This window comes from Nothobranchius furzeri, chromosome 16 (assembly GCF_043380555.1).
Source record: "Nothobranchius furzeri strain GRZ-AD chromosome 16, NfurGRZ-RIMD1, whole genome shotgun sequence".
Lineage (NCBI taxonomy): Eukaryota > Metazoa > Chordata > Actinopteri > Cyprinodontiformes > Nothobranchiidae > Nothobranchius > Nothobranchius furzeri.
The window spans coordinates 1,405,365-1,429,281 of record NC_091756.1 but is presented as its reverse complement, the minus strand read 5'-3'; the positions used below and the strand labels follow the sequence as shown (position 1 = coordinate 1,429,281).

Sequence of the window (23,917 nt, the reverse complement as noted above, 5' to 3'; positions counted from 1 at the left end):
ATCCTATAGAAGAAGTGTAGCAGGAGAAGTTGTGTGTCAGTGCGCCTGCATCAGCTTGCCGGTATGTGTGTGTGTGTGTGTGTGTGTGTGTGTGTGTGTGAGTGTGTGTCTCGGTTGAAGGAAAGAAACAATGTTTTTAAAAAAGTACACCATCTGTACCAGAATGAAAATACTCCAGAAGGGGATGTTTGATCGCTTTACAGCTGCGATCCAAGCGAGCGACAAGACTTTGAGTGCTTCTCAATGTCAAGGCGCCTGGCCTTGTGAGTCGATGTCTTGCGAGGCTAGGTGCCTTGCTTATGAGGACACGGTCCTTCCTTGGTCAAAGAAAACGGTTAAATGGAACAGACTTGCATGACGTGACCGCGGCTTCAACGGCGTTCACGTAACATCACGTGACACGGGAGATAACCTTATATTTTATACGTATTAGTTTCAATATAAATATATAAAGAGGTTTTTACTTTTTAAATTGTGTATATGTTTGTTAAATTAAATATGTAAGCGATATACTACCCGCTAGCTGCCGAAGCTACAACTACTAAGCAACGAATAATAATAATAATAATAAATTTTATTTGAGGGCGCCTTTCTCAAACCCAAGGTCAACTTACAATTAAACAAAGATCTTAAAAAAACATTTTAAATTAATTGACTTACCTTTAAACTTGAAATTTACCCCCGTAGTAGCTGCCGGCTTCTGATCCACCATCCTTTTGAAAATATTGCGGTGTATTCTGGGTAATTTTTGACCAAAGCTAGGCAACAAGACTGCTCAGCTAGCTAAACAGCTACAAACGGAGAACAGACGCCTCTGTAGAACATGAACATTAAAACATGTCTTGGCGGCTCCTGATGGCTTAGCTCCTAGGCAACCGGGGCGGGGCCAAGACATCAAGGCGATGTTCCTTGGCATTGAAAAACACCCTTTAAGTTAGATACTTAGACTAGTGGCTGTGCCTCCAAGCAGGAAAATGCTGAAAAGCTTTCCACCTTTATTCTCCAGGCGATCACATGTTGCACCCCACAACACCATAACGATTTACCATTACCAATCAAATCAATGATAGTTTAATTTAAGCTGCAGGAACAAGACGAAGCGCGCTGTTTACAGTAGTCATAAGCAAAGACTCGTTGGCCACCAACAGGGCGGCTGCGTTGGTGGTGACAACGCAATCACGAGCCTATAGGGAGCCTAAGTCACTTCCGCATCATGGGTCACTGGAAGAACAAAAAAATGAATGCAAGTCAATGGGACAGGGACTAAAAACGTTATTTTCTAATTCCACGTGTTTTGTGCCATGGATTTCACACATGATCTCCGCGAATTTTAAAGACACATTTTGACACACAGTTATTTGAAATAAATTCACATTTATTGCTGCTTTGTCTAAAAGTTTTAGAGCATCAACTAATCATCCTAAAATGAACAAATTTTATTAGAAAATACATATTTTCAGAAAAGGAACTTGAGCCTTTTCTCCTGCAGCAATGACTTGTGGGTAACACCCTTCCCTGTGGACTTGGGTGTCAGGGTGAAGTGCAGATGGGTGCAATGGGGGCGTGGTCAACTTCAGAAACGGGACACCATACGCACTTGCACCCCTGGCCCGGAACCCAACGGTGCAAGTGCGAGAATTGGCCTTAGTATATTTCATACCCAGGTAAGGCACACGATTGTCCAATGTACTCTGTTTTAATAATATAACTTAAATGCTTGCGAACCAGCGGACATAAATCAGTCCAGCTTGTGATAAATGCAACAAGATTTGTTATGAATTCACTTTTTACATTTTTCGTGTTTTTAATAAAAAACTGAAAATAATGTATTTTGCAAAAGAGGACAGAATGGTTATCCTAGTAGCTAAGTTCATAATTTCTTTACAAAACTCCCCAAACAGCTGTTCTGGTGGCAGGAGGACAGAAAACGGTTTGCTGCTACATCAAACAGCCAATCGTAGGAGAGCCCCTCTAGCCAATCAGAGGCAAGAAAGGCGGGATCTTCCTTGGACATCCTACGATTCCAAATGACGTGACAAGCCGAAGCAAGCGGTTTGTTTTGATGAAATGAGAGTGTAACTTTTCGACGACCTCACTAGGTCACCAAAGAGGTATGCCATGTTTCCATTCTGATCAGAAGTTATTGAGTCGAATCTGTGAATAGCTTTCCAACTTCAGCTAGTGAGGTCTGCGCTTGCGCGAGTAGAAAGCTCTCCAATATGGCTGCTGCTCTTCCTGTGAAGGAGAAAAGTACATCAGTGTTTAGAAGAGGACTGTAACTGGTACGGATATGAGCAGAGAACCCAGGGTGAGTCTTTACCTTCAGCAGAAGTTTGGCGTTAGCATCTTCTGTTTGTTGACTGGGAGGTGTTAGCCACAACGGCAGAGCCCGGTCCGGGTCCCGGTTCAGCTGCGGTGGACGGCGGTAGGAGAGGCTTGTCTCTAAGATGTTGACTGGATGTTTTTCTAACGAAAGTTTACAGCCGATTGATGGGGTTTGATTACATGACAGCAAACGCCATGCTGTCTCTTCTGGAGCATGGACCACACACGTAGCAGTCTTTGTGAGTTAGTAAAGCACAAATATGGAAGAATTAAGCTGACAAAAAGCAAGAGCTTACATTTGACAGCGGGATTTAAAATGTCTGCTCTGTGTCAGATATTCCCTGTTCTCCCTCAGATCGTTGCTTCTGCGTCCGGGTTTGACATCCTTTCTTCACACGTGAAAACTGCACGGATCAAGACTGTTCTCAACTCCGTCCCTTCTGCTCAAACCTCGGGAGTATCATCTCCTAGCAACCACTTGACCAATGGTCTTTGTCAGATGACGTTTCAGGTGCTGACGCGCATTGCATGATGGGATAGCTGGTGTGTTGTGTATGGGAATGCACCGATACTGAGTCCCAATCTGATACTTTCGATACATGAAAAAGAATAAAGAAGCGAGGAAACAGATCCAGAATGTTCCTTATTTTTGATTTAATAGGACTTGTGATGGTGCCGTCATCACCGACGCAGTCGTTGGAGGCGTGAGTCCTTGCTTGTTGCTACGGTAAACAGCGCTCAGTCTCGTTTTTGCACCTTAAATTAATCTATTATTCAGTTGATCGGTTATATTACACAACTCTAGTAAATCATTGCTGCGTTGTGGGCTAACACACGTGATCACCAGGAGAATGAAGGTGGAAAACAAGCTAACTTTTCACCGTTTAGAGGCAAAACCAGGAGAACAAGCATCTAGCTTAACAAAGTCTCGTTGGCTCACTTGGATCGCTGCCGTAAGCCAACCAAACATCACCTTCTGCAATATTTTCATTCTAGTAAGTTACAGATGTTGTATATTTTTATACGTCGTTTCTTTCCTTCGACCGTGACACACACACACACACACACCGGTGAACTAATGCAGGCGCGCTGACACCCAACACAACTTCTCCTGCTACACTTATTCTGTAGCATGACAATTTTGATTGTTTTACTAGATAAACCAAAACGTTTACCTCTCTCCCGGACGTTTACATCCGCTCACCACAAACAAGAAAGCTGAAAATGTCCGTTATGCAGAACTGCAGTGACAACGATACGTCATCGGTGCTCCGGTCTTGGGTCTTTCATGTGGATCAAAACCATTTATAACTTATTGTGTCCACATGCCGGTCCCCGTGTCCTTATATAACGTATCCCTGTATATTCCACATCCTTTTGGGATTTTATAACGTGGTTTAACACTTTCTTTCACCCAAATCTGCTTCTTTTCTGCAACAGTGCTGTTTGTTTCACGGTTTGTTTACGCTCGTCAAGCTTCCAACATGGGCGCACACATCCCAGAATGCTATGCGTAATCACGTGTGATCACAATGCCCTATTGACTTAATTTTAACATGTAACAACTCTCTTAAAAGGAACCCAGGTTACAAAATCTTGTGGTTCTTAAAAGATAAATGTTAGTGTCATTTATGTTAAAATGGTCTTCATTTAAATAAAATTAGTTAAAAATAGTTTAACTCGTAGGTCGCCATTGTTGTTAGCGCCGCAATGCACTCTGGGTAGTGACGTCATATGGTTGTACCTCGGTTGCACCAGCCGGCTTTGGGACCCTGTAGGGACTGTTCAGCGGCATCAACATGTCATCTGTTCAGCCTTTTCACTTTGAACCAGAGTGAAACGTTAATGATGACATCACTGAGCATGTTTCACAAAACCAGCATCAACATGAAGAGCAGGAAGGGCGGGATGAAGCGAGAGCAGGACAAAACCAGGACAAAACCGGTGGTGCGTGCGTGGCAAATGCGTCTCCATGGTAACCGAGAGGGAGAGTGCTCACATTTTTGTCAGCAGAAGTTAACGGTAAATATCGTGTGATCGAACTTATTCATTGATGAATGATTTAGGAGAATTTTAGCATCCAGAGCTGTCGTGTGCTTCATAGATAATCAGGATATTCAGTGAAACCACTTTAATCATTGTTGCAGATATGATATATGTGGACAACACTGTGTTGCTACACTTCCTGCTTGTTTTACTGACAGGAGAGGTGAACGTTAAGCTTCATCCGTGACGAGTGGCGTGTCCGATGGTTCGCTGAATGTGACAGAAGCGGCAGCTGCAGGAGCGGGTTGTCGGCTCAGGACAGCGTCTCTCGTCTCTCTGAGGGCGTTTAGGCTCCTTGTGTGGGAAAATTATCGGTAAAGCATTTAGTTTCTGCCTTCTCTTATACCCAGCCGCTCTGGTGAGCTCTTGAAGTAGTAGTGGTCGACTATGAGCCTCAAACGCATCAGGAGAAAAATGCTGGGAAAACAGCCGCGGACCTCCGTCCAAAGGCATCTTCCCGCTGCTTTCTCCTCTTGTTGCCAGTGGGAAAGCTGTAAACTCACATCACTCCCCTTGTTGCCCTCTGACTGGAAATTACATCCAAAAGCAGCACAATGTGGCATTTTACTTCATTATTAATACGGTGAGCGCGTAAACAAACACTAGCGTCAATAGCTATTCCTCCAAGTACAACCAATATACGTCATTGCCCCCAGAGTGCATTGGTGCGGAAAACATGGCGTCCTACGTATGTCAGAAACATACTAAATATTATAGATTTATAAACAGGGTGTCCGCGGGGTTTTAACAAGTATTAAAAAGTGATAAATAAAAATAGTCAAATTTAAGGCCATTAAAAGTGTTAAATTTGGTCTCAGAGGTATTATTTTTTCCAAATTAGGTATTATTTTTTCAGACTATCAGGTGTCGTATTCTGAACATCGACATAGAAATATATTGCGAATGAAATGTTTTGAACGATTATAAAAACAAAACAAGCCGATTATTTGCTCCTCCCACTTGCGCTGCCCTGAGTTACAAATGAAGCGCTCCTCCACAGTGTTGCCAACTTGGCGACTTTGACGCTATTTCTAGCAGCTTCTCAGACCCCCTTCTTGACTTTTTAAATCTTAAAAGTACCTAGCGAACACCTCAGAAACATCTCTGGTAACCCTTAGCTACTTTCTGGATAACTGTCGTCGACATTTCCTGCAGGTTAGCTAAACACTCCGCCTGCGCTCCGGACCGTTCTTCAGGACATTAGGAAAGGGAATGATGTAGTGATGTGTCGGTCGCTAAAGACAGCTCTCAGAGTCGGCTCCCTGTTGGAGTAACCAGAGTGAGTGACACACACACCGCACCTGCGGACTCCTGAGCCGCTAAAAACGGCTAAATGTGCGCGTGCGGCGCGCTAAACACACGTGCAGCTTGCCCCTGATTGCTGTGAGACCGGGTTGGGGGGTGCAGCTGTGGTTGGGACAATTATTACATTAACTGATGGACGACTTGTAAATAAATAGTTTATAAATAAGGTAGAAATAAGTTCCTCACGCTAATAACTAATAACTAATCTCTCTGAGGACACGGTGCTAGTGCACTCTCCTACAGCACCTTGACATGACTCAATAAATGCTATGCAACATTTAGTGAACATCAATTTATTTGCATGTATTTGTTATAAATGCCACTGTATAATTCTTGCTGTCAGTATTTGCAAGATATTGGTATTTGGGTCTGTGCTGGTTAGACTTACATGAGTTAAACCAAGGTCTATAGCCCTTGGGTCATAAACTATGAGCTATAAGTATATTGGTCTTTTTATACTGGGAACCAGGAGTTATTTTAGTGATCATCTTGTTTCTTGTTTATTTTTGCCCTGATTGTGCCCTGAGCAGTTTTATGACTGAATAAAAATAAAAAAATAAAAATCTACATAAATTGAAACATCGTCTTAAATAATCGAGATCTCAATTTCAGTCACAATAATCGTGATTATTGTTTTTGCCATAATCGAGCAGCCCTACTTTAGCATATCCGGTCACATAATGATGACGTCATATTCAGTGGTCGTTGTGCATCATTTCAGGCCTCGTGGTCAACTGTCTGAACCGCTGAAAAGAAGTGCCTGGCTTATTTTCTAAGTAAATAAATATGTGCAATACGTTGTCAACATCAGTGAGTCTCTAAGTCTATTCTTTTTGTATGTTATATATGTTCAAATATGTGTAAATAGGTCGCTGATTAACACTTGCAATTTAGTGTTGTGATGGTTTTAAAAAAATTCTGAAGGTAGTAAAAAAAAGTATTAAAAGGTAGTAAATTTTACTTAAGGATTGCTGTATATACCCTGATAAATAAACACCAATAGTTTGTGTGTTTGTTACAACATAGTTTGGTACAACAGAAAACATGTGGCTTATTAGGGCACACACGTCCTCATGGCCGGGCTTCCTTTTAACAAACGGGTCACTTCTGTGAGGTAGCTTGAACAATCAAGTAATGTTTATGTGTTTATGTTTATGTATTTAGCAGACACTTTTGTCCAAAGCGACTTACAAGTTTACAAGATAAGTAATGAATAACACAAATTCTTCACTTTTGAACTTTATTGCAAATATAAAACAAACAGCACGTCAACTGGCAGGGGTCTATTTTGCCCCGGCCCCCAAAAGCCTTGATACGTCCCTGGATGTGGGGCTGAGCTTTGAGGGTGATCTGAATGATATCAAATACATAATTATTACATGCTAATAAATGATTGCTTTATAAAGGTACAAACGTGTAGTGGATAAATCTTCCTACATTTCATTTTTCAAGAACTTGGCCTTTATTTTCCTGTCGAGCCTGTCTCTGACCTTCCTGCTTCTCCTCTCAGTCCTCCACCAACTGCTTTCTGCTTCCTCCTGTTTCACGTCATGACTTACTTAGTAGATCAAATGGATCTGCTGACCTCAAAAACAGCGGCGTGCGCTGTCCGTCTGCACCAGTGACGCATCGGACCACGGGAGATGAGCGTCAGCGGCAGAGCGCGTCGGTATGCATCAGGCGTGAATAAAAGACATAAAAGACCATGTAGAACATGAACGATCATGTGTGAATTATAAATGTTTTGGGTGTCCCACTTTGAAAATGTTGCTGTGGCTGTGTGCAGGATGCCTGGAGCGCATGAATAGTCAGCACTGCCGCTCTCTGCGTCCGAGCTCAACAGAATCCCCGCTGCGCCAAGTCCGTGTAAATAACATAATATCGGTGAAGACTGGATCTGTTTTCAGGCTGCTTCTAAGTGTGTCCTTCAGGGGACACGTCATCTTTTCAGGAGAACCAGGACCAGGTTCCCCTTAGCTCAATAGTAATTTGTACCCTTGTAACCATACTTTTACTTTGGTTACTTTGGTAACTTTGGTGGTTACTTTTAATACATTATCAATAGATTATAAAGGTATCCATTAAAATGTAATAATCCATAAAAATATGGATTATCAATACTATTGATCCTTTAATATTGGATAGATGATGAAACTTGGTACTTTGGTTAATCCAGGGAAACACTTTATGATAATTTGACTCAGAGACAAAAAATATAGTTTATAAAAATCTATTTATTACTATATTAATGATGATGAAAGGCTAATGATTATAAATGGTGGTACAGTGATGTTAAATGAGACAATGATTGAACTCTGTTGAAATATGGCCTGGTGTGTTTGAGTTTTCTAAATGACTCAGAAAGGTGTGATCCATCCATCCATCCATCCATCCATCCGTCCGTCCGTCCGTCCATCCATCCATCCATCCATCCATCCATCCATTTCCGTCCACATCCATCCATCCATCCATATCCATCCATCCATATCCATCCATCCATCCATTTCCGTCCACTTATCCGGAGTCAGGTCGTGGGGGCAGTAGGCTAAGTTGAGAGGCCCAGACTTCCCTCTCCCCAGCCACTTGGGCCAGCTCCTCCGGGGGAATCCCAAGGCGTTCCCTGGCCAGGTGAGAGACATAGTCCCTCCACCGTGTCCTGGGTCTACCTTTAGGTCTCCTCCTGGTTGGACCCGGTAAACCTCACCAGGGAGGCGTCCAGGAGGCATCCTGACCAGATGTCTGAGCCACCTCAACTGGCTCCGCTCGATGTGGAGGAGCAGCGGGTCTACTCCAAGCCCCTCCCGGATGACTGAGCTTCTCACCCTATCTCTAAGGGAGAGCCCAGCCACTCTGCTGAGAAAACTCATTTCGGCCGCTTGTATCTGCAATCTCGTTCTTTTGGTCACTACTAGGGTTGTCACGGTAACCAGTGTAGCGGTAAACCCCGGTAAAAAAGTTGACAATAATAAAAACCGTCTTGTTTTTAAAAAAAATATTATCTCTGTGGATTACCGTGGCTGCGGTGTAGGCGCGGTGACCCTTACCAGCCACCGTATCATCTGCTGAAGTTGCCGGCGGCACATGCACATTTTGTTTTTACAACCAAAACTTTCTTGAAGCTAAAGCTGAAATAACGGCCAAAGGAGGAGACGGCAGCACTCAGGACATTTATTATCCCTCAAAGAAGACAAAGTGGGAAGTACGGGCATCTTTTGGATATTTGAAGAATGCCGAGGGACAGTTGATAGAAGACGGCTATCCTGTTTGCAGCACGTGCAGAAAAAGTGTCTGTGAAAGGCAGCAACGCTTCAAATCTCATGACACATCTGCGTGACCATCACCCACAACTCTACAGTCAACGCAAGGCAAGCTAACGTTAGCGTTTTAGCTAAAATGCGTGATCCGAGGATTTGGGTTGAGGGAGAATGCAACGAGTCGCTATATAAAGCAGCCGCAGCGCCGCTACCTGCATATAAACCGTGTCACGGACACCGCCATGTTGAAATGACGCTATGCATTACGGGGCTCCCAGGGGCAGATAAGAGTTGGTCTCTCTCCGAGAATAATTATGAATTTAACAACGATTACTGCCTGATGACATTTTCCCACATCTGCAAAGCTCACTGGAAGAACACAAACCGAGGACAATATTTTCCTGATATAGGGTTTATTACTCAAGTAAGGGTAAAAAAGTATCTGATTAGAAGGCTACTTGAGTACTGAGTATCATCTGGTCTAATGTTTTTAAAATGATGACATCAAACAGACATAAAATAAGAAGTTATGGGCAAATATTGGTATTTTAAAGACTAAAGGGGAAAAATGTAAACAAATAAACAACACAATTGCAAAATACCGAAAACCGTGATAATTTTGGTCACAATAACCGTGAGGTTAAATTTTCACATTGTGACAACCCTAGTCACCACCTAAAGCTCATGACCATAGGTGAGGGTAGGAACGTAGATCGACCGGTAAATCGAGAGCTTCGCCTTCTGACTCGGCTCTCTCTCCGACAGACCGGTACAACGCCCGCATCACTACAGATGCAGGGTTGGGCATTGAGCATCAATTGGAATCGGTTCCAACTGTTAGTTTTTCCCGGAATCGTTCAAAGTTTTTTTTTTCAATTCCTAGTTTTGGTTCCTAGAATGCCGGCGGAAGAGGAATCTGCGGGCGATCTCCGTGAAAAATAAACGTGATCTGCAAATTGTCATCAATGCTTTTCAGAGCTGTTCACACCAGCTGTCTGTGTGCAGCACCGAGTCCCCCCTCCCCCCACTTGGCACGCAGTGGCCAGATGTAAACAAACGCGTCTGCAGGACTTTTAATCCGTAATGTAAATTTTACCTCCTGCAGCGAAAAATTCGCCATAGAGGAAACGTGTTAAAATACGTCAACACGGTGGATTTAATAGAAGCTTTAAAGAACAAACTCAGGACGGTATGAGGTGAGTTTGTCTCACTGCAGAAATAAAACACACACGGAGCGTCAGCAGTCAGACGCAGCCGCGCGAGCGTCAGAAGGCTGAACAGTAACCTGTAGAATTAAAGTCATCATGCTAGAGAAGCTTCTCTGTGGTGCGCCACACCCGCTTCTGCCACAATAAATAATCATAATAATAAATAACATTTTATTTCCTTTTAGAACTATTTTTGTTGAGAGTTTTAATGTTTAAAATCTGTTAGATTCTTACTGACAGCAGCTACGTTTTAAGTTTCACTTTCTGTTCTGACTGAACAGCTGCTGCAGGCAGGAAAACAGCTGGACATTTCTGGATATGTTGGAGACATTTAGCCTCTCATCCCAGAGGCTTCTTCCAGACTTTGGTTGTGGTCAGAAACAAACGCACTGGTTGTGCTGCAGGTCTTTTTCTTTTTCTCTCCAAAACATGTTTTTGTCTAAATGAAGGAGATGTTATTGTTCATAGAAATAAAATTCATGTTGAAGTTAAGATTTTTTCAACAATTAGGACCTGTGGTTATCTGGCTCATGTAAAACATGTCATGTCTTGAAAGAATCTGGATCGAGAATCGATAGGAACCGGAATCGAAACGAGGAATTAAAATCGGAATCATTCAAAATCAAACAATGCCCAACCCTAAGCACCAATCCGCCTATCGATCTCACGCTCCAGTTTTCCCTCACTTTTGAACAAGACCCCGAGATACTTAAACTCCTCCACTTGGGGCAGGACCTCATCCCTGACCTGGAGAAGGCATTCTACCCTTTTCCAAATCAAGACCATGGTCTCAGATTTAGAGGAGCTGATTCTCATCCCAGCTGCTTCAAACTCAGCTGCGAACCGCTCCACCGAAGGCTGAAGATCACGCTCTGATGAAGCCAGAATCATCATCTGCAAAAAGCAGAGACCTGATCCTCAGGCCACCAAAATGGATGTCCTTCACACCTTGGCTGCGCCTAGAAATCCTGTCCATAAAGGTTATGAACAGAATCGGTGACAAAGGGCAGCCTTGGTGAAGTCCAACTCTCACTGGGAGCGAGCCCGACTTACTGCCGGCAATGCGGACCAAGCTCTGACACCGGTCATACAGGGACCTAACAGCCTGTATCAGAGGGCCTGGTACCCCCCCCCCCCCCCCCCCCGAGAAAGGCGGTCAAACGTCTTCTCCAAATCCACAAAACACATGTAGACTGGTTGGGCAAATTCCCACGAACCCTCCAGTATCCCCCTAAGGGTTTAGAGCTGGTCCAGTGTTCCACGGCCAGGACCAAAACCACATTGCTCCTCCTGAATCTGAGGTTCAACAATCTGACGGACCCTCCTCTCCAAGACCCCTGAATAGACCTTACCAGGAAGGCTCAGGAGTGTGATCCCCCTGTAGTTGGAACACACCCTGCGGTCCCCCTTTTTAAATAAGGGAACCACCACCCTGGTCTGCCAGTCCAGTGGGACTGCCCCGATGTCCACGCAATATTGCAGAGCTGCGTCAGCCAACACAGCCCCACAACATCCAGAGTCCTTAAGGAACTCCAGGCGGATCTCATCCACCCCTGGAGCCTTGCCACAGAGGAGCTTTATAACTACCTCAGTGACCTCAGCATGAGAGATTTGAGAGACCAACTGAAAGTCCCCAGACTCTGCTTCCTCACTGGAAGACGTGTTGGTAGGATTGAGGAGGTCTTCGAAGTATTCTGCCCACCGGTCCACAACGTCCTGAGCAGAGGTCAGCAGCACACCATCCCCACTATAGATAGTGTTGGTAGCGCACTGCTTTCCCCCCTGAGGAGCCGGATGGTGGACCAGAATCTCCTCGAAGCCGTACGGAAGTCTTGCTCCATGGTCTCACCGAGTTTCCTCGGCGTCCACTCGAGCCGTGTTCCGCTTGGACTGCCGTTACCCGTCAGCTGCCTCTGGAGTCCCACAGGCCTAAAAGACCTGATAGGACTCTTTCTTCAGCTTGACAGCATCCCTAACTGCCGGTGTCCACCAGCGGGTTCGGGGGTTGCCACCACGGCAGGCACTGACGATCCTGCGACCACAGCTCCGGTCGGCTGCCTCAACAGTGGAGGCACGGAACAGGGTTCGTTCAGACTCCATGTCCCCAGCCTCTCCCGGAACATTTTGGAAGTTCTGTCGGAGGTGGGAATTTAACCTCCTTCTGACAGGAGACTCTGCCAGATGTTCCCAGCAGACCCTCGAGATACGTTTGGGCCTGCCTGGTCTGACCGGCATCTCCCCCCCCCCCCACCACCACCACCATCTGAGCCAACTCACCACCAGGTAGTGGTCAGTTGACAGCTCCGCCCCTCTCTTCACCCGAGTGTCCAAGACATGCGGTTGCAGGTCAGATGAAACGACAACAAAGTTGATGATCCTAGGGTATCCTGGTGCCAAGAGCACATATGGACACCTTTATGTCTGAACATGGTGTTCATTATGGACAATCCATGACTGGCACAGAAGTCCAATAACAAAGCACCACTCGAATTCAGATCGGGGGGCCGTTCCTCACAACCACACCTCTCCAGGTCTCACTGTCATTGCCCACGTGAGCGTTAAAGTCCCCCAGCAGAACGAGGGAGTCAACGGATGAAGCGCTGTCCAATACCCCCTCCAAGGTCTCCATAAAGGGTGGGTAGTCTGAACTGTAGTTTGTTTCATAAGCACAGACCACAGTCAGAACCCGTCCCCCCACACAGGCAGAGGGAGGCTACCCTCTCATTCACTGAGGTAAACCCCAACGTACAGGCACCAAGATGGAGGGCAACTAGTATGCCCACCCCTGCTCGGCGCCTCTCAGTGGGAGCAACTCCAGAGTGGTAGAAAGCCTAACTGCTCTCAAGGAAACTGGTTCCAGAGCCAGAGCCATGCGTTGAGGTGAGTCTGACTATATCTAGTCGGAACCTCTCAACCTCACACACCAACTCAGGCTCCTTCCCCACCAGAGAGGTGACATTCCATGTGCCAAGAGCCAGCTTCTTTAGCCGAGGATCAGACCGCCATGGTCCCCGCCCTCAGCTACCACCCGTCACACACTGCACCTGACCCCTTTGGCCCCTCCCACGAGTGGTGAGCCCATTGGAAGGGGGGCACGTGTTTCCTCTTCGGGCTGTGCCCGGCTGGGCTCCATGGATGAAAGCCCGGCCACCAGACGCTCGCCAGCGTGCCCCACCTCCAGGCCTGGCTCCTAAGGGTGGCCCCGGTGATCCACGTCCAGGCGAGGGAACACTGTTTCCATTTATATAATTCATCGTAAGAGGTCTCCGGGCTGCTCTTTGTCTGATCCCTCACCTAGGACCTGTTTGCCATGGGTGACCCTACCAGAGGCATAAAGCCTCAGGCAACTTAGCTCCGGGGATCATTGGGACATTCAAATCCCTCCACCATGGTAAGGTAGCAGCCCATAGAGAAAGGTATGATGTCTGGTTTATCAAATACATCTTGCTGTTTGTTGGATGTATGTTAACAAGTCATCAGATTAATACCAACCACTGTGACACCATTGTTTAGTCTACACACCCTGGATCATGGAAGCTCTGGAGATCCGGTCTGCAGGTAAAGCTGTCTCTCGGAGCGAGTGCGTGGACTTCTGATGTATCTGAAGGTTGTAGACACCCTCCTCATATGCACGACTGGTCAGAAGATACTTCCCAGGTAGCTTCTGGTGGATGGTTTCACGTCTGATGAGTAGCTAATATCTGCCAAATGGATGTTCGACTAATGCCACTCTCCACTGACATGCGGCGAGTGCTACGCTGTGGGCTCTTGCTGAATGAAGCTATGACAGCCACTGATCTTTCTTCATTAGTGACAGTTTTCTTGCATCCACATACGCAGAACCAGAACAGAACAGTCCCATGCATCACTGTGGGTCAGAAGTGTATTAGAGACTCTTGAGAAGAGCTGTTTCAGTAGAATGAGCTCTGCAAAAACCTGACTGGAAGCTATCATAGATGTTATGTTAGTAAGTTATAGTAAATATACATCTTTTGCGGGTTAATAACGCATACTTTTGTGTGAAAGATAATTTTGATCGTTTTTGGCCCAGCTATGTCCATTGGCTTTGCAGTTAACATACTAAATGTGTACTTTTCACATACTCTGTGGTGTTATTGTGTAGCACTGACAGTTGTCCCCGCTAAAACACCTTTGTTAGAAAAATAACAGAGCAAAATCAGGTCAGGCAGATAGAGTTAATGTTTGACTTGCAAGGAGAAAATCCACACAGAGTTCATCAGCATAGGTCTCTGTTTGCTGCCTCTCCTCGGCAGTCTTTATTAAAATTTGGGTTACCCAGATAACGGGCATTCCCTGTTTCAAAAACATCTTCTCTTCACACTCATAGAAAAGAAAAAGAGGAGTAAAAAGCAACAGATGGTTTCTGAGGATCAGTGGGTGAGTTTCACTTTCCTGTATCAAACGTGAAAACATTCCATTGCCTCAACAGTTTTCTCACAACCATGAAACAGAGCTTCCTGACAATAATAATAAAACGAATAGACAAATAAAAGTAATAGAAGAATAATCAGAAACGTCTCCAACATTTATCATCTGGATCTCAGCAACAGTGAGGTCAACAGCGCAGTTGTTACTGGATAAGGACACTTCTCCTCATGGAGCATTCCAGGATTGCGGTATCTATTTACACTTCTGCCCTTTATGAGTCTAAATCAAACTTTATCACACATGCTTTGCTGCAGTAAGCACATTTCTCATTTTGGTTCATACTAAAGATTAACATTTTACTGATAATAAAACAAAGAATAAACTTTAAAGAATTTCTTCAAAAACGTTCCCTCATCATCACGTTGTCTAGACTATTCACCGGTATGCTGATATGTGAAAAATTCATATCGTAATGGAAATAAACACCTGTTTTCAGTACAAACAAGTATACCACACAGGCCTAATTTCTCTTTTCTTTGAAAGTAGCAGGTGTAATGGTCCCAGCAGAGTTGAGAGATTTTGAAGAAATTTGCAATAATTAACTGTCCCAAGTAGGTGTAACGTCTTAGATGTGGCTACATATTTGTTAAATGATCAGTAAGATGTGATATACCGTATAAATCTGAATTATCAATTTGATTGGTCTTTGAATGTTTGATATAATATTACCTCAGGAAATCACTCCCTCACTCCGATACTTTTGAGGTCAGGTCCAAGGAGCTTTGTCAATTCTAACTGGAATATGGGACTTGACTCTCCCATATTCCAGTTAGAACTGACAAAGCTCCTCGGATGAGAAACGAAACATTTTCAAGAAACCAAAGAAGTCCAGTTGCGTTCATCTGAACCCTTTTGGATTACCATGACCTGGGTGACTTAGAACCTTCAACAGTTGGTGCATGTACCACAAAATAATTAACAGATTAGTAATATAAAAATGAAATTTAACAAATGAAAAATTTAATCTGAGTATAAAATTTAACTATCTAGAAATGTAAAAATAAAGAAAATTTTGAATTTGGATCAATCTTAACAGCTAGCAGTTTTAACCACTCTTCACTATTATGAAACTAGTCATCATCTCAGATCTTCAGAACCCCACAGCATGACACCATAGCAAAGCAAGTCTGTACATTATGTTTAGACATGATTCATATCCATGCACTCACACATACATTCTACAAAACTTAGGTAACTCAAAACAGAGAACAGACTAGTTCTATGACTAGAGATGGAGGTGGAATTGGAGGCAGGTCGCCGGTTGGTGGTGGAGGTGGAGCAGTGCCATTTGGAACATAAGCATCAGAGCCATGTTTAGTAGGTTCCTCAAAAGATGGAGTGAGCCAACCAAGGGGTCAACCAAGCTGAGAAGTGACAGAACAGTGCGTATGCCAACCCAAAGCGACAGACAGCAGTTGAAACACGTAGAGAGGAAAATGACAGAGTCAGAGGAGGGCAAGGAATAAGTCACAGGCTGAAAGCTGAGGCCAGAACCTGAAGAGAGCTCATGCGGTACCTTGTCTACCGCACTAATCTGAACAGTGGTCGGACCGTTGAATGTAACACGTTTCACAGTAGCAGGAAAAAGAGTAAAGGAGATGTTATCATAGAGAGAAGAAAACTACAACAGACCTGTGTTCATCTGGATCCAAGAAATATAGAGCGACCTCACCAGTATGGACCATGGTGGTCTGTAACACATGTGTTCAGGGGGAAGGGACTTCCCCTTCAAGCTTGGTGACGTGACGTTTGACCGTGTTGCCCTCAATGGAGTTGATGGCTAAGAAGCTCAAGTTAAAGATAGAACCAATTTTATTAGCTAAGCAGAGTAACTCCGGGAGGAAACACTTCTCCCTGCTGTGGGTACCAGAATGTTCAGAATTGGAAACTGTGAATTGCTGTAACTGGCGTAGCATGAGAGATATCAGCTTCAGAGTGCCACGTCATAGTGTGAGACCAGTTGGTACCTGTTTCAGAAAGCTTGCCAAAGGCCCTTAGCAGTTTCCGGGTGCATGCCATTTCAGGGTCAAACTTTACAAGCACTTTTGTGTGAGCAGACGGTAGTTAGTCATGAACAGGCCTAGGCGCTGCCTGAGTGCAACACCCGAAGAGGGTCAAGGTTCATACAGTCACAGTAGGGAAGGCTGAGGAGGAGGCTTGGCCGCACCGGGCATCACAAAAATGCACGCAAACAGTAAAGGTTTTTTGTTAGGCCTGAAACTTGGAATCTCGGACAATGGAGACTGTAGACTAGTGTGGGAGTGGCCTGTTGAGGGCTCGGCACTGGGATGCGCTCCGGAGGGCCCTCTGTCGATGCGCAGATGCAGCCAGGCAGAACAAAGTCAGCCTGTAGTGGTACAGGGCGACCTTTAGCCCCCCCTTCCTTGGTTGTTGAGCGACACGCTGCAGGGTGAGAGATCTCCAGTGCCGACTATATTGGTGTAAGGTCAGTGTGGCCTTCAACCCCCCCTTCGGTAGGTGGTGGTCCCACTGCAGGGCGAGGGCTTTCAGGTGCAGACACTGTGCAGTCACTAGGCCTGTCACTGACCAGAGAAACACCAAACCGACTGGCCATCTATAGTAGAAATGAGGTCCTAGGGGAGCTTCATGGGCAGCAGTTGAGTTAACCGGGCCCAGAGCTTCAACCCACAGAAGTCAATAATGGGCAAAAAGCGATTGAGCAGGTCTTTGCCAAACAGGCAACGAAAAAACTCAAGGTCAGACACGAACATGGGAGGATGCATCGACATGCGACCCACAGAAAAGTCGAAGGAAAGACACAGTCGACAAGGTCACTGGAGCCGGAGCATAAGGGCTGACGTCCACGGAGCAGTGTGTGTGTCAAGACACAACCCTGGACAGCCACAGCTAAGCGGAGGCTTTCCCAAAGAGAACGAGACATGACAGAAACGTCTGAACCGGTGTTTAAGGTAGCATCACAGCTAAGCAACCCCTCAAGGGTCACATGGATGTGAGGTTTCCGTTTGGGATCTTTACGGATGATTCTTAAGTTTAGGTATGTCCAGCGAGAAAGGGTTACTTGACCCACTGACGGGTGCATTGGATGTTCAAGGACTTGTGCTAACAGCTGCGACCTCACCAAAGCCCACTTGGATCACAAGTGTCATGGGATGCACCGTTGGGGCAGGTTCAACTGATGCAAGACTTGTCGTTATGACGGAGCCAGGTGCAGGCACTACAGGTGCAGGAGGATGTGCACTCTGGTCTGCAGATGAGATGAGTAGAACCTCTTTAGCCTTTGATGAGGCGCTTACCCAATCATAAAAGACAGACTTTAGGACGGAGCACAGGTCGTCAGGAGGCCTGCTACCTGACTCAGCTGTTAACCTTGGAGCAGCAGGGCTGTGGTCAGCATGGTCCCGGCGTGGCGAATAATGGTAAGGGTGAGGGCGGTGGTCACCTGAGTGGGACGACACCCCCCTTTGAATCTCCATCCATGATCACCAACGTGCAGAACTTGTGCTCCTTTTAGTACTCACTGAATCTTTAGCAGAGGGGGCGTGTTTGAACTGAGAAGGTTTCAGATACTTTAACCCCAGATTCTGCTTTATGAACTGTGACTTTGGAGATGCTTGTGTCACAGCGTTTTGAGCCTTGGTCTCAGGTGGTTGTCTTGGGACCAAAAGAGAGGTCTTGGTGTGGGAAGACAGACCTGTAGAGGACGCAGGGTCAGCGATGCACTGACCAGTCCTTCTGGAAACATTACCACAAACACCAGAGGGCACACTCTAGACCTTGTTTTTACCCTGAGTCTAAATGCTGACAGTGTTTGTCCTGAGGACGTTTATGTTTCAGATCAGCCTTACATTTTCTTTAACTTGTCAGTCTCTGTGTCCCCACCTCCTGCTCGCCATCTGGTTAGTTCTCGATTTCTTAATGAGAGTACAGCTAGCAATTTTTCTGCTGTGTAATGGAATGAAATGACTGTTTTCCACCTAAAAGTAATTTTCCCTCTCTCCTCAGCAAGAACTAATCTGCATGAGATATTGCTCAATGTCATGCATTTGCTTCTAAAACTTTTCCTTTCCAGCCCAAGAGAAGAATGAAGACAAAGGACTCTTTCTTTTTAATAAATCAAAGAACTCTATTTTTAATAAAGCTAATCAAACAAAGTGTTTGTCAATAATAAGATGCTGATCAATCTGTGAAATACAATGTTATGATTAGTAAGTTTCAATGAGTAATATGACATTAATCTAGCTGCACTAGACATTCTGACTACACGTAATGTAAACGCATGACACATTGCTTTTACTCATCCAATCAGAGCCTTCCTTTCTGAAGCGTGGCATAGTCTCTGTGGTGTTTCTAAATCTGCCAACGTTGATTCGACCATAAATCAAAACATCCAGATTAATAAAACCAGTCCCACACCATCTTAGTTCAGTTCTCTGAGTTCTCTACAGTTCACTGCAGTTCACCGCCTTCTAAGAGAAGTATCGGACCGGCCACCCGGACTTCCTTTTCAAGCAAAGAAGCAACAAGCTGGATAAAATCTGTTGCATTTTACCAACCAAGCAACGGTTCCTTTCAGAATAAAAGCTGAACTCACTGACCCTCCAGGTCCATCTGACGCTGTCAACCAACTGTTGCTTTTTACCTGGAGACAATCCAAAGACTAGTCTGTCGTACTGCTGACGCTGTTTCATCGGCTGAAGGGGGGGGGGGGGGGGGGGGGGGGTCCGAGGACCTGGCATTCTGGATCTGTACGGAGGTCTCATCCTGAAGGGTATGTGTGGAACGACAAGATGGCGCCTCATGTGTTTGTGAAACTCCAATCATAGCTTAAGAGCAAAACATCACAACATCATTCAGACTTGCTTCTCCGGATACGAGAGTTCTGATGACAAACATCACTCACACATACACCATCCATCTCACATCTCATTCACACCAAGATCCATCCATTCACTTAGAATTTAGAGTTAGTCTTGTTTAAAATTGTTTAAAAATAAATCTTCTTAAACGTTTTAAAGGTAACACTCTTCTGTTGTCTCTCAGTTAATACAAAGTGTTACATAATCCCTGCAATAAAAAGTTCCATTCTTCTGGTTAAAAGTACCCAAAGATCCATAAGGTTGATTTCATATACTTACTATGGAATCCCATGTCTTATGGTTCGTTAAATAGATGTAAATTAAACTCTTACACCTGTCATTTTTCTGAGCTGTATCATGGTAGTTTCTCAAATATCAATGGCGTTCATTTGCACACCTATGGAAGGATGAAGGTTCTCAAGAAAAAGTTCCTTAAAGTCGCCATTTTCTTCCATACCTGGTTCATTTCGATGACCAAAGAAACCATGGAAGATGCGGAAGCAGAACACGTGCATCTTCTGAGGGAAGATGTTTGACTGACATGGCAAGTTTAAAACTTGCTGTACCTGAGAGTTCCTCCTTCATAGCTTTGCAGAGGAGGGAGTAGTCACTTTTGACCTCAGGCAGTTGGCGATCAATGAGGTTTTGAGGTAATTTCTTAGTGTGAAGTTAAATTGTTAAACATTAATAATAGGGCTGCACAATATATCGTAAAATTATCGTCATCTCGATAACAGGACGTGCGATAGGCCCATCGCAAAGCACGTCAAAAACGGCGATAAATGTTTGGTTCAAACATTTCCATCCGTGTCATACATCACCTTTTTGTAAACCAGCTCTGTTTTTTACGCTGAAGTATTATTTGACCAATCAAATGTAGCCCTTCTGATTTGCGGCCAATCAGATGGGTCCGTTCACGTAATACGCCCGCCCCCTACGTGATGTCACACGCCAGATGACATCAACACTGCATACTGTAGTATTTGTTCATTTATCGTGAGTAATATCGATATCGCAATATTAAGCAAAGTTATCCAATATCGCAGGTTTTCCTGATATCGTGCAGCCCTAATTAATAATAACATTATGAGGTGTGAATATACTGATAAATTGAATTCTTAAAATACACAAATAATAATTTGGTGTAATTTAGGATCGGAAATAAATCATTACAGGAAAATATTCATTTTAACCCATCATTCATTAATGTAGAGTATAGGATACATTATTCAAACACTTTGGATTTAAACACATTGTTCATTCAACAAAATATGACTAAATGAAGTTTTAAAGTCATTTATGTGAGCCAAAGAAGAAAGACTTTGTTCAAAGGGGATAAATAAGAAGTCCTGCGTCTTGCAGCCTTGAGGACTCGTGATGTATGCAGAATAAGTTAAGAATATCCGCTCAAGTTCATCTCTTCACCACAGTGTCAGACTGACCAGTATGAAGAAGTTTGGCCTGTAGTAAGTTAAAAGTTAACTTCTGGTCATTTTGGTGAAAAACATGACAGTTTGAAATGCTACACAGGCTTTTGACTCTGTGACTTTTAATGGGGCTGGAACCTTTGCAATGGTTTTTATTTTCTCTTTCTTAGAATATAACCCCGTTGCATTTATTTTGTATCCCAAACGTGCCACTTACTGGTCAGTGAACTCACACTTGCTTCTTTTAAACTTCAAACCTCCCTTTTTCTGCTTCTCCACAACTCCCTCTAACTTCTGTGGATGTTCTTGTTTGGAGAACAAAATAATTCATCTTTTTGGTTGTGGTTTATTAAAAGGTGGTTGGGATTCTGTGTCCACACAGAGCTAGGCTTTCATGTCTCCAGCTTTCCTAATCTAATGTCCAACACTTTTGTCTGGTGTTTTGTGGATTCAGGGCCAATCTGATAGAATACTTTATCCATTATAGCCAGTTGCTGTAGCCAGCAGCACCCCAACAGGTTTGGACCTGTGTCTTCCTTCGTCCGCACAGGAAGTCGTGCTTTTGTGCTTCCGCTTTACACCTGCACCTGTGTCACCTGGGTTAGGACACTTGGGTGCTCTCCCATGTATGTTTTTTAACTTCAGTGTGCATGGGCGTAATTCTGACATGGCCATTTTGTTCCATAGTTGTGTATTGCTGTTTTGCTTAATATGGTCACCCCACTGCCTGTGTCCACTTCAAAAGTCCCCTATACTCTGTTCGTTTTCATCTTGTGAGTGATGGGAGTCACTTTGGGAAGGTTTTAGGGCATGTTATAATAGTCTTATTTCCCACTTGAGTCCTCAGTGTCACTCTCCTCTTCCCTTATAAGCAAATCCATTCTTCCTCCTTTATCAGGTGCTTGCTTCTTGGCCTTTTGACTTTTGCACCCCTTCTGTCCTTTCTGAGGCACCCAAATGGATCCGCAGACCATTTTAATCTGACCCCTACTTCCACATTTGTGACAAAGACCAGAAGCAAGCGTGCACTCTGCTGCAGTCCATTATATCTGAAACTGGCACAAATGCAAACTGGCAATCCTCACCTATGGTCATGAGCTTTGGGTAATGACCGAAAGAACGAGATCGCGGATACAAGCAGCCGAAATGAGTTTCCTCCGTAGGGTGGCCGGGCTCAGCCTTAGAGATAGGGTGAGGAGCTCGTACATTCGGGAGGGACTCGGAGTAGAACCGCTGCTCCTCCGGATCGAAAGGAGCCAGTTGAGGTGGTTTGGGCATCTGGTCAGGATGCCTCCTGGACGCCTCCCCGGGGAGGTGTTTCGGGCATGTCCTGCCGGCAGAAGGCCCCCGGGTCGACCCAGGACACGTTGGAGAGGTTACATCTCCAATCTGGTCCGGGAACGCCTTGGGGTCCTGCCGGAGGAGCTGGTGGACAAGGCCGGGGAGTGGACGGCCTGGAGCTCCCTAGTTGGGATGCTGCCCCCGCGACCCGGACCCGGATAAGCGGAGGAAGACGACGACGACGGCACAAATGTTTTGCCAGATATTTTTTTAAGGTAGCTTGTTTACAGTGACGCCCTTTAGCTCGTGGGCTGCATAAGACGCATCCTCCCCCAGCATCTCCGGCAATTTCTTTACATCTTAAGATGCAGACTCCATATCTTAGCACACTGTAAAAGCCTCATCAAGTATCGCATCTGCTACAACGGCCTCTGCACCCTGTCATATTTCCTCCCAACACCAGCCTGTCTGTCAGCATTTGTGGTAAAATCTCCCAGCACTCAGGTCTGCCAGCCTCCTTAACTCAGCTGCATAATCTGCCACAGTTTACCATCTTTCTGGGTGGGATTAGCTCAAATGTAACCTTTGAAGAATCTAGCTTAGTTTTGGGCTAAAATAAGCTTGCAGCATCTGCATTAAGTCTTTGAATTCCTTATCCTTCGGCTCCTCTGGACGTAGTAAGCTCCTCAATCAGCGGTAAGTAGTAGGTCCAGTTATCTACTGGGCTTGTTGTGACTCACAAAGATGCTGAATTGAGTGTCCCTGGTTTCTGTAATTTCTGGGTCCAGGTCTGTTGCAGCAGCATGTGCTAACACCTCCCAAATATCTCTCAGGATTCTAGTAATGAATGACCTGGGCAATTCCTGTCTCACTGGTCTTAATTCTCATCCTTAGGTCTCTACATGGAGGATCATCTGAACAACAAATAAGTGTTCAATCAGGACCCTCATAGAGTTCTCTCTGCAGATGTGTTCACTGTCATACCTGCAGAAGGGGGCGTTGCCAGGTGTGGGATCACCTTTGCACCCTCCTGGCTCCTCAGTGTGTGTCTGATCCCTTGATTTGATGCTTCTTCAGGCTGTTAATTGAGAAGAATCCAGCTGAGAGTCAGAAGTTCTTTCATCGTCTACATTTGGACCTTCTGTGACGGTACTGACTGGCCTCTGCCAGGTGACGACTTACGGGACAGAACATGTGGAGTGGTCCAGATTGCCATGGAGACACTTGATAAAAATAAGGTGAGCTTGAAGGCACCTCACTGTTAGTGATGTACATTAGCACCCACCACTGGCCAAATGTGGGTAATTTTATGAAGTGACGTGTTGATGTGAAAAATGCACAAGTCGCCATGGGGTGTTAGAATTTACACCCCTGACCTGACTGGGGCAGCGATGTGCCTGGGTGGCTACATGTCTGCTCTAAATGCCATTATCTGAAGAAGGAGGAACGTTTAAACAACAATTATAGCAGCAGTCGGGTAGAACCGAAAGGTAAACTGGTTTTCTTAACTCGTTCACTGCCATTGACGACTAAAGTCGTCATTTGCATTTTTTACTGTGTGGGTGTCGGAACAAGCCCCCGCACCATGAGAACACACCCCAGCTCTAAAGGCGATCTTCCTCCATGTACGTCACACGTCATGTGACCAGGAAGCAGAAAGTCCATGTGTTAGGAGATCGTTATTGGCTGCTGCTGTAAAAAAAGTGTTCCACGAACCGGAAAGCTTCTGCCGATAACAATTCAACAACGGATTACGAAAGAACGGATAATGCTCGAGAAATGCG

At 44.9% G+C, this 23,917-nt stretch overlaps 1 protein-coding gene across 6 annotated transcripts in view; it reads left to right on the top strand.

Annotated features, from left to right (window-relative positions):
• Positions 1–1,978: 1,978 nt before the first annotated feature.
• tmem94 (transmembrane protein 94) overlaps positions 1,979–23,917 on the top strand; it is a 95,723-nt gene continuing 73,784 nt past the window's right edge. The window contains exons 1-3 of one of the 6 annotated variants that reach the window (XM_054736381.2): positions 1,979–2,111; positions 23,028–23,139; positions 23,211–23,371. In XM_054736381.2, the coding sequence (XP_054592356.2) occupies positions 23,348–23,371 (24 nt within the window). In that variant the 5' untranslated portion in view covers positions 1,979–2,111; positions 23,028–23,139; positions 23,211–23,347. Of the gene's footprint in view, positions 2,112–2,171; positions 2,309–23,027; positions 23,372–23,917 lie in introns of those variants that run through there. The other 5 variants (XM_054736378.2, XM_054736380.2, XM_054736384.2 and 2 more) reach the window with 5 other exon arrangements.